This window comes from Balaenoptera musculus, chromosome 14 (assembly GCF_009873245.2).
Source record: "Balaenoptera musculus isolate JJ_BM4_2016_0621 chromosome 14, mBalMus1.pri.v3, whole genome shotgun sequence".
In the NCBI taxonomy this organism is placed as follows: Eukaryota; Metazoa; Chordata; class Mammalia; order Artiodactyla; family Balaenopteridae; genus Balaenoptera; species Balaenoptera musculus.
Window position 1 is genome coordinate 6,757,379 of NC_045798.1, and position 11,551 is coordinate 6,768,929.

An 11,551-nucleotide genomic window follows, 5' to 3' on the forward strand; every position below is an offset into this window, starting at 1 on the left:
CCCCGCCCCCCAAGGCGCCGGAAGTGGAGTGCAGAGCCGTGCCGTACGCTGTCGGTCGCTGTGGTTCGGAGCCCGCGCGGTCGCTGGACCCATCCAAGTGGCGCGAGTGGCTCTGGGCCCCTCGGGCTCCGCGGTCCAGAGGGCACCATGGACGACAAGGGTAAATTGGGACGCGACGGGCCTGCTGGGCCTAAAGCGGAGCCGCGCAGGGATCCCTCCACCTCGCACGCCCAGACTGGGCTCCGGGAGAGGTCACTTTCCAAGCTCAGGCTGTTTGGCTGGATGTGGTTCCTCTAGTCACAGCTAAAACCACTCGCTGCTCCTGTATCCAGGGAATGGGTCCTGGGGGTATCCCCGGACACCCCCTCTCCCCACGCTTTCCAGTGCCGTCCCAAAAAGTGAGACTTCGGACGCATGTGCAGGTCTTCGCAGTCTTGATTCCTCATATGTGAAGTATGAGTAAGACTCCCTGCCCTGTTGGATCTGGTACTAGAATTAAAAGGAAGGCGTATTTGATTTGCCCGTCTAGTGTGGTTATCAAGGTGTTTTATTAAGTGAAGAACAAAGGCAAACTAATGTGTATACAGCACCTTTCACGTAAAAAAAAATAAGAGCAGGGTGGACCTCTGCATCACATACATGTACATATGTATGTAGGTGAATACGCTTGACTTGGCACAGACTGGAGGGTACAGGAGAAATCGGTAAGGAGGTTGGCTCTGGGATTCTTTCCGGACTTGGGGTTTAGGATACGAGGGAGAATGACCTTTCACTGCCTTTTGATGGGGCTTAAATTTTATGCCATTGTACATGGCTAGCTTTTGCAAAATGAGAGAGAAAGAGTTTACAAATAGTAAAGTGATGTCTCTATTCCCATCGACATTTATGGTGTCCCTGAAGCCAAACACCCTGCAAAGGAAATATTTTTAAAATTAGTTTGCTTTTTAAAGTCAAGTCATTGATAAGCTCTCTGGTCGTCTATCCTGCTAAATTAATTTGATGAATCACTTTTTTCTCCCTTCCCAGAGTTAATTGAATACTTTAAGTCTCAGGTGAAAGAAGATCCTGACATGGCCTCAGCAGTAGCTGCCATCCGGACTTTGCTGGAGTACATGAGGAGAGATAAAGGTAAAGAGGGTCATCTTCCATCACTCCAGGTGTTAGGAAAGTCTGCTCATAACTGTTAGAAGTGCAGAAAGTGAGAGACGGATGTGTGCCTACATAAGGTAATGCAGCCCCAAGCTCAGCTCCTCCCTCTTTTTCTGTCCTTTTAATGTGAAGAGAGCCCTCACGTTATCATTGAACGGGTCTCCTTTCAATGAAATATACTTTGAATCAAGAATGACCATATTGGCCTTTCTCGCCTTCTGAGATGGCCCACACTCTCTCTGTGGAGTGTGTATCTCTCTGAATAAATCCACTTCTTACCTATCACTTTGTCTCTCACTGAATTCTTTCTGTGATGAGACATCAAGAACCTGAGCTTCATTAAGTCCTGAGACCAGGTGTGATCTCAGTTGGAAGACTGTGCGTTTTGGCCAGGTTCAAGTCCCGGCATGTGGGTTCAAGTCCCAATCTGAGGGGACTTTGAGAGTAGCAGCTGAAATTGGGGGGATTCTGTGGTTCTGCTCACTACAATAGCAGGTGAGTGCAGGGAGCCAACCAAATGGGCTGAAGGGGCTAGACCAGCATAGATCCTGCATTTTCTCAAAACTGACCTGCCAGGGCCTCTTCCTGCCAGGGTCCCCACTGAAGTGTGGGGAGTGGAATCAAAATTGCAGAAGGTTGGGATAATGAAAAGAAAGAAAGAGAAAGTCCAGAAAAGATTTGGGGAGGAGAACAGAACCAAGAAATCTCAGAAAGCAAGCTACTGTATTTTTTAACACTACATAAAACAATGGGAGAGGGAGCTCTGTGGAGTTAGAAAAGACAACTGAATGAAGTCTTTTTCTAAAAGTTCAGGAAAACTCATTTCACTTAAAAATGAAATGATTGTGTCCAAACCCCATAAAAGTTACTGTAAGGAAGACAGAATGAGAATAACATCCCTACAGACAATGAAATCACACCAAAAAGTAAATAAATAATTAAATAAAACCCCCAAAAAAAGAACGACAACCAGAAAAAAAAAAACCCATAACACGCTATTTCACAATGAGCTAAAATTTTTTTAAATGGTACAAGACATGAGACAATATAAATCAGATTTAGAAAAACAGAAATGTAGTGATAGAATTCAAGAAAGAATTAGAAATAAAAGAAAAAAAACATTAAAAAGAAAAAGAATGACTATTATACCAGGTTAACTTTGAAGCTTAAATTATAGCAATAGTTGAGCTTTACAAGGATTTATTGAGCTTCTGTCTTGTGACAGTTTCTTTGCAGTTGCTGTAGAGAATGTTCCAGTATAAATTCTGGTTTTAATGTCATCGTGATTACTACTAATTCAGACATCCTAAATGTAAGCATCTGGGTATAAACAAAATAGTAATAATAACAATAAAAATAATAAAGCATTCTTTAAAGGGCTGGCCTAGAGATGCATGTCTCTAAGACAACCTCCAGCATCTTCCCATTGCACTTACAATAGCATCCAAACACCTGGGACTTCCCTGGTGGTCCAGTGGCTAAGACTGCACTCCCAATGCAGGGGGCACGGGTTGGATCCCTGGTCAGGGAACTAGATCCCACAAGCTGCAACTAAGAGTTCATATGCCACAACTAAAGACCCGGGGCAGCCAAATAAATAAATAAATAAATATTTTTTAAAAAATCCAAACACCTAAGCCTTACCTACCCCACCCTGCAGACCTCTTCTGTCACTGCTACTTAATTTCCTTCTATGCTGTCCTTCACTGAACTGTGCTTCACTCTGGCCTCTCTTTGTTTCTCATACAAAGTTTATTCCCTTCTTGGGACCTTTGCGTTTATAGTCTGCATCTGAGACTTTTCCCACTTTTACTCAGCTGGATCCTTTCTTACTCAGGTCTCTGCTTAGGCCTGCACTCCAAGAGACCACCCCTGTTAACTCTGTCTAAAGTAGCTCCACCTTTCTCATCATTCTGCTTTTTTCTGTCCTCATTTCAATCTGTAATTAACTTGTTGATTTCTTTGTGTGCTTGTTTACTGTCTGCCTCTCCCACTAGAAAGGGAGTTCCGTCAGAGCAGGGACCCTGTCTGTCATGTTCACTGATGTGTCTCTAGCATCTAGAATAGCGCCTGGCATACAGCCTGCACCCAGTAAACACTGGTTGAATGAGTGAGTGAATCACAGACCCATCAAGGGTCAAAAATGAACGTCACATTCCTCATGTGATCATTCCAGGGGAGACACTCCAGGGCCTGAGAGCGAATCTCACCAGTGCCATAGAAACCCTTTGTGGCGTGGACTCTTCTGTGGCCGTGTCCTCGGGCGGGGAGCTCTTCCTGCGCTTCATCAGCCTTACCTCCCTGGAATACTCTGTAAGCCCCTGCCCTCCCTCGGTTACCTCTCTATTTCTCTGTTTGGCCACAGATATTCTCAGCTTTATCTGGATCCTCCCTTTCACCTCATTTTGCTCTTTTCTTTCTAGGATTACTCCAAATGTAAAAAGATCATGATTGAGCGGGGAGAGATTTTTCTCAGGAGAACATCACTGTCGAGAAATAAAATTGCAGATCTGTGCCATACTTTCATCAAAGATGGGGCGGTGAGTAGATCTTGATCATGTGTGGTGATTGGGAGCAAAGACTTTGGAGTTAGACTCCTGGGGTAAAATCCTGCCTCTGCCACTTACTTGCTGTGTAACCTTGGGCAAGTTACTTAACCTCTCTGTGCTGCAGTTTTCTCATCTGTTAAATAAAGGTAATAATAGCACCTACCTCATAGGGGTGTTGTGAGGATTAATGAGATGGTATGTGTAAGGACGCTACACTATGCCCGGCACATAGTAAGCACTGTCTAAATGTAGATGATATTATCATAGGTGGTTGTCATTTTAAACAGGCAGAGAAAAACCCTGGGACAGCATGGATGATTCTTGATTTGATAAGGTGTCTTACTAAAAAAAGTATTTTTTATTACTGGATATGTACTAAATTAATCTGAATTAAATTAACACAGCTCTTGTCATTGGTTCATACTGTCTTCCTGCTGAATGTTAGCACTGGATTGAGATTTTTCATCTTCATTCCGAACGCTCTTACAGAGATACCGCCAAGTGTTGATAAGCTGAGTGAGGAAAGACGGGAGCTGCACATCAAGTCAGTCTCCCAGCAAAGGGGTCGTAAAACTTTTACGACGTCTCTCCCGGCAGCACGCCTTCTTTCTGCCATCTAAGCCTCCATCGACCATGAAAGTATTCACTTGCATCTGGACTCTTGTCCACTGTTTTATTACCCCTTTCCCAATTTTTGAAGTCTTTTTTTTTTTTTTGGAGTATGTTATTAAATAAATGACGTAATAGATGCGAGTGGAACTTGTACACAAGCCAGCTGCAAACAAAGCCATTTTGGGGCCAAGCGGAGGCAAGCCTGTGACTGCCTCTTGCCGAGGCCTTCTTCTGCAGACTCGCTGCAGGAGTCGTTTGCTCTAGTGGAGTTCGGTGTGTAATAACCACCCGCATCAGTGCTATTTTGGCTAAATTTCCAGCAGAGCTGCTCGAATTTGAACATGCAGATGAACCACCGGGGGATCTTTTAAATGAAGATTCTGATTCAGTCGGACAAGGGTGGGGCCTGAGAACCTGCATTTCTAACAGGCTGTTGGGTGAGGCCCAGAAAGGAGCTAGGGAGCTACGTCCCTCCACCTTGCTTACACTGTCCTCTTGCACTCTGTTCCTCAGAGCAGAGATTACATCTAAGTATCTGCAAATTGTATCCAGTCCACAGATGGGTTGTGTTTACCCTGAACGGTGTTTATCAGTTTTTAAAAATTAGTTAGCCAACATTGAAATATTGGATTTTCAGCGCCTCTAGAAAAACCAGATGATCTGGCCACGGTGGGCCCGCGTGACAACAGCTGGAGCTCAGCCTTTCCACTCTGCTGCTGGCCCCAGCCGGCCCCCTGCATTCCTTTATGCTGCCTGCCTGGTGCCTGTATGCCCAAGCGTGCAAACCATGTCTTAGAATTAGGGAAGCCAACCCAAAGGAACCTAACAGAGCCTTCAGATATAAAGGCTTTTGTATCTGAGTAACACCACATGGAGATGTCACTTCTGCGCTTGCTACGGGAAGAGGAGACCCATAATATATTCCTCTGGCAGAAAACTTTTTCGGCTTGTATATGGGCTTAAACTCAGTGTACTATCGAGGATCTCCTTTCTGATTACAGCTGATTTGTGAGGAAGCATACGGGGAAGCTTTAGGGTACCAGGAACACGCATCAGAGGGTCATAGAGTATGGGTGACCGCCAGAAGCTTGCCCTTTTGACAGAGCTTTCTCTGCCCACAGAGAATATTAACTCACGCCTACTCCAGAGTGGTCCTGAGAGTCTTGGAAGCAGCCGTGGCGGCCAAGAAGCGTTTCAGTGTGTACATTACAGAGTCACAGCCTGACTTATCAGGGCAAGTATCTTTCCATTTGGTTATGAGCCCAGCAGTCCTTTTAAAGAGCAAACTGAGGATTAGAATCCATTGTAAGCTGGCCCCCAATTTGCCAATCAGTCAGCATTGCCTTTGACAGTGCCCGTTCCTGCCCCTGGAAGAAAAATCACCGTGAATTTGAAGTAGGTCACAGTACAGGATCTAGGGGTTTTATTTAGTACTTAAGTCAGAGGAACAGCAACTGAAAGATTTTTATCAAGGAATAGATAATTCACCTCTCATATCTAGCCAGAACATAATAAAAGAAAAACCCTTTTTTTCTGAATTTACGTATCTTTGTGTATCCCCAAGAGCGTCGTTCTCCTAAAACACATACTTCCTTCTAAAGGACCCAAATTCTTGTTTCCTTAGTCCAGTCTCAGGATCTGCCCCTTAATCCATTAATATTAACTGAGTTTCCAACTAAAGTGATTTATCATTGTCCAAATTAAGTGACTCACCATACACCACTATGGGACTTTCCTGGACTTTTTTCTAATGTTCTCAAACTGTCATTTCCAGTAAGAAAATGGCCAAAGCCCTCTGCCACCTCAGTGTCCCCGTCACTGTCGTCCTGGATGCCGCTGTTGGGTAAGCGCCTGGCTTCCCCTGCCACAATTACTTTTCCTCACCCACGCCCAGGGGTGGCTTAGAGCAGCGCTTCCAGATGGAGGGTTTGAGTCTCATTCATAAAACTGGACTGGGCAGCGTCCTGCCTCTTAACTGATAGCTGGGCTAAACCAGCAAGCTCATTATAAGGTCTTGATAGTGTACAGACAGGGCGATAGGATGTCAGGGAGAGTGGGAGTCATTTACGTGGTATCACAGTGCGTTTTAAGAGCAAGGTGCAGAGGTCAGGTCAGCACATGTGATCAGCGCTCCCTCTTCATCTGAAGACACGGGCTGCCCTCGGTGGCACTCTGGGATTCTTTGCCTCACCTGTGCAGCTTCACTCCTAAAGCCGAGGTGACGTGCTCCGCGGATTGGCAGCGTGCCTCCCAAGAGAAAACAGGAGTAGTAATTCCATGGAAAGAAAACACATAAGGAGATGATTAAGGAGATTAGGAATGTGTTTAAGAGTAAACATTTTAAAGAATTCTACTAATTGCTCATTTTATTTTTTTTAAAGATCTATTTATTATTTATTTAATTTATTTTTGGCTGCGTCGTGTCTCAGTTGCAGCACGTGGGATATTTCGTTGCAGCACGCGGGCTTCTCTCTAGTTGAGGCGCACGAGCTCAGCTGTGGTGCGCGGGCTTAGTTGCCCCGCGACATGTGGGATCCTAGTTCCCCGACCAGGGATCAAACCCACGTCCCCCGCATTGTAAGGTGGATTCTTTACCACTGGACCACCAGGGAAGTCCCTAATTGCTCATTTCAAAAGGTAGATTGGCCTTCACCCTACCTGCAAGATTCTTGAATTACATACCATTTTTCTCCAACTTCAGATCACATCAGGTCTTTAAATTTTGTTTGTATTAACGTAGAAAGGACAATAGAATGTGCCACATGTAGTAAGGATAAATGCCGGGTCATGAAATCCTTGCTTCAGCTACAAACGTATGCATGTACATTACTGGGTGGCAGGGTGAGTTACACGTCTTATTTTGGTGTCATGACCAAAACAGGTCTTGGTGCCCCTGTAGCAGAACCGGTAACAGTGCCAGGGGTTGTCTCATGTGTTCAGTGCTCTTTGGAAGAAAGTTATGAGAGGAACTTAACCTTGGTGAAAATGGAGTATTAATCTTTGCAGGTGATGATGCTACTGAGAAGAGCAAAGAAAAGGGAGCATTAAAGAATTGTTTTTAGGGGCTTCCCTGGTGGCGCAGTGGTTGAGAATCCGCCTGCCAATGCAGGGGACACGGGTTCGAGCCCTGGTCCGGGAAGATCCCACATGCCGCGGAGCAACTAGGCCCGTGAGCCACAACTACTGAGCCTGCGCGTCTGGAGCCTGTGCTCTGCAACAAGAGAGGCCGCGACAGTGAGAGGCCCGCGCACTGCAATGAAGAGTGGCCCCCGCTTGTCACAACTAGAGAAAGCCCTCGCACAGAAACGAAGACCCAACACAGCCATAAATAAATAAATAAATAAATAAATAAATAAATAAATAAATAAAACCCAAAAGTTTAAAAAAAAAATTGTTTTTAATTTCCGTAGCTACATCATGGAGAAAGTGGATCTTGTCATTGTTGGTGCTGAAGGCGTTGTTGAAAACGGAGGAATCATTAACAAGGTAGGAGCATCAGTTCTCCACAGGCCCTTGCTCAGGGCGTGGAGCTACATCACTGACCTCAGACACCCAGCTAGCACTGTATTATTAACGATCCGTTCCTCTAATCCTGCTTAGCTTCAAGACTCCACCCCTGCAGCCAATGGCTTCCCAGTTCCCATGAGCCATTGCAGCGGTCAGATTTTGTTCAGATTTCTTCCTGCTTTGGAGATTGATTTGTGTAAATTAGGAGAATGTAAATTATATTTTTTCAAAACATGCTTTAACTGGAAAGCATTTGAGTTTTTGGTTGGTTTTTCTTTTTAATGGAGCATATTTGACATCAGTATAATGTTTAAAATTTATCTGTTGCTTAACATGGAAAGATTTCATGATAGTTTGTTGTATGTGGTAATATATAACAAAAATTTGCCATTTTAATCATTTTTAAGTGTACAATTCAGTGGCATTAATTACACTCACATTGTTGTGCAACCATCACCATTGTCTGTCTTCAAAACTTTTCCATCACCCCAAACTGTCACCAGTAAGCAAAACTCCCCATTTTTCTCTCCCATCCCCTAATCTTTCTCCCTCCGTGATTTTTGCCTATTCTAGGTACTTTATATAAGTGGAATCATACAATATGTCCTTTTGAGTTTGGTTTATTTCACTTAGCATGATGTTTTCAAAGCTCATCTATATTGTAGCATGCGTCAGTGCTTCATTCCTCTTTATGGCTGCATAATGTACCACATCACATTTGTTTATCCATTCATCTGTTGATGGATACTTGAGTTGTTTCTATCCTTTGACTATTGTAACTAATGCTGCTATGAACACGGGTGTACAATTACCTATTTGAGTTCCTGTTTTCAATTCTTTGAGGTATATACCTAAGAGTGGAATTGCTGGGTATTATGGTATTTCTGTGTTTAGCTTTTTGAGGAACTGCCAAACTGTTTCCCACAGTAGCTGCACCATTTTACGTTCCTACCAGCAACATACAAGGATTCCAAATTTCTCTACATCCTTGCCAACACTTGTTTTTCTAACTATAGCCATCCTAGTAGATGTGAAGCAGTATCCCATTGTGGTTTTGACTTGTGTTTCTCTAATGACTAAGAATCTTGAGTATCTTTTCATGTGTCTGTTGACCATTTGTATATCTTTGGAGAAACGTCTGTTTTTTTTAAAGGTCCTCTTTAATTCCAAAGCCAGAAGTACATATATTACGTTCACTCATATACTTTGTTGCTTCCACTTCAGATGTGCTATAAGATCTCACCCTTCTCCGCTTTTCTGTGACTTCCCAGATTGGAACCAACCAGATGGCCGTGTGTGCCAAAGCACAGAACAAGCCTTTTTATGTTGTTGCAGAAAGTTTCAAGTTTGTACGGCTCTTCCCACTAAACCAGCAAGATGTCCCAGATAAGTTTAAGGCAAGAGTTTTACATATTTGAAGGGGTATATTTGAGTCTAAACTGAAACCTTTGAAAAAAAACGCAGTGCTAAGAATGTTCCATTAAGTTACTCACTTCCCACTGCTATTTTTTCCAATACTCAGGATACAAAGATAAGTTGGTGGCTGTTGAACAGCCTAATTTGTCCCCAGAATTTAAGTCTTTGTCTCTCATTCAATTAAGCAATAGATACAGGCCGAGGAGGCAGGGGAAGCTGGTAATAGTCGAAGTTTTGGCTCAGCTGTCTGGGCTCACTTGCCATCTCCACCACTTACTAACCATGTGACCTTGGGCAAGTCCTTTCATTGTAAGATCTGTGAACTTCAGTTATCTGTACAAGGGTTATGACAATTCTGAGATAATCCATGGTAAGAACTTAGCACAGTGCCTGGCATTTAGTAAGCTCTCTATAAATGCTCTAAATGGTTGTCTGGAGAGGTCTGGAGGAGTTAATCCAGCACACCAGTGAGGGGACACGTGGCTTAAGTTTTTCTTTAATGATCTGCTCACCCAAGCCACACTTGTCCCCCTCGCCAGTGTGCTGCACAGCTGGCTTCCCCCCGTTTCCAGAGAGCACTTTGAGGCAGGAGCACACTAATTGCTCAGGCCAAGGCCTCTCCAGTTCAGAGCCCTGAACACGTGGGGCAGACTAACGTATGCTTCCTGTCTCCTCAGTACAAGGCAGATACTCTGAAGTCCACGCAGACTGGACAGGATCTCAAAGAGGAGCACCCATGGGTCGACTACACCTCCCCTTCCTTAATCACACTGCTGTTTACAGACCTGGGGGTGCTGACGCCCTCAGCAGTCAGCGACGAACTCATCAAGCTCTATCTGTAACCGCCGGGCCCTTTCCTGCTGGCACACAGCTGATGCTGGGAGCAGCCTCTTGGCCCCTCCATGAGCCAGGCCAAAACTGAATTGTTTTCTATGAAATTTTATCAACTAAGGACTTAAAATCATACGTCTTGGAGAATTTTTTATTCATTTCAGTCCCATCTAAAATATGTTCATGGTTCCCCCAAAACCCAACCTAAATTGTGCTTATGGTTTCCAGACACTTTCATTCATTTCCAGTTTCCAGAAATACAAGTTAGATTATTGGCTACTTGACTGATGAAAGAAGATGTGCCCCGTCCCCCTCCCTTCATCTTCCCCACACTCCAGACTTATTTGCCAGAAGCATCAATGAAAGCCATGCAGGCCTAAGAGAGCAGGGGTCCCAACTGCAGCCAGGCGCCCCTCCAGCAACCAACAGCCGCCCCGGACGCAGGCTACACGGTGCCGTGTGAGAAAGGCAGGAAACCCTTGCTGAATCTGCATCAGGCTTCCGGCGGTGAACGTGAGCTGAGGGCTGTCATCTCCAAAAAAGGATCAAGCCAAACAGTGGAAACTAACACGAGGACCCAAGACAGGGAGAAACAGCGTCTTTGGCAGGAGTATCCTGCACGGCTCACCACTTACGAAGACGCCTTCCAGAATATTTGCAAACTTTAATTCTGTATCTGGGAAAGATGTGAATTTAAACATGTTTGGGTCCTGAACAGCTTTTTTAAAATTGTTCTTGGGAACAATTCAGCATCTTTTCAAATAAACTGTATGCAAGATTTTGATATGGCGTTGCGTCAGTACTGCAAGCTGACCCCAGGCCCAGATGTATTGTCCATCTTGGTAAAGACACTATGCAGCCACCTTCACACACTTAAGGCACAACCAGAATGAAATACAGTTTATTCAACAGAAGGCATAATAATTTTCTTTTCCAGAATGACTTGCTTCCTCTGTTCGTCAGATACTCACCAATAAAACAGTACTAGCGGCTGTGCAGGTGTTCTGCGCAGTACATCAAAGAGAGAACTGAAGTCCAGGGAGAAGGACATCCAGGGAGATCAGGTGCCTGAAAACACTGAGGAATTTTAAAAGGCCTAAAATCAAGTCTACGTCAGTATCTTTATGTTAAAAAATAAGTATAAAATAGCCACCAAAAAATGAGCTCTTTGAGTAACCCATCAAAATAAATATTGACATCTGTTATTTACACTCAGTTAATTTACATATTCTTCTGTTAGACTTCAAAGGCTGGTATGTTTTTTTTGTTTGTTTTTTTTTTAAATTTATTTATTTATTTTTATATTTATTTTTGGCTGTGTTGGGTCTTCGTTTCTGTGCGAGGGCTTTCTCTAGTTGCGGCAAGCGGGGGCCACTCCTCATCGCGGTGCATGGGCCTCTCACTATCACGGCCTCTCTTGTTGCGGAGCACAGGCTCCAGACGCGCAGGCTCAGCAGTTGTGGCTCACGGGCCTAGTTGCTCCGCGG

At 44.3% G+C, this 11,551-nt stretch overlaps 1 protein-coding gene across 1 annotated transcript; it reads left to right on the forward strand.

Moving 5' to 3' along the window:
- Positions 1-9: 9 nt before the first annotated feature.
- EIF2B1 (eukaryotic translation initiation factor 2B subunit alpha) lies at positions 10-11,327 on the forward strand. The gene is made up of 9 exons (XM_036874713.1): positions 10-160; positions 1,027-1,128; positions 3,326-3,462; positions 3,573-3,689; positions 5,432-5,544; positions 6,085-6,153; positions 7,721-7,796; positions 9,089-9,214; positions 9,911-11,327. The coding sequence occupies exons 1-9, from the start codon at positions 148-150 to the stop codon at positions 10,073-10,075; spliced, it is 918 nt and encodes a 305-aa protein (XP_036730608.1). The 5' UTR covers positions 10-147; the 3' UTR covers positions 10,076-11,327.
- Positions 11,328-11,551: the final 224 nt, after the last annotated feature.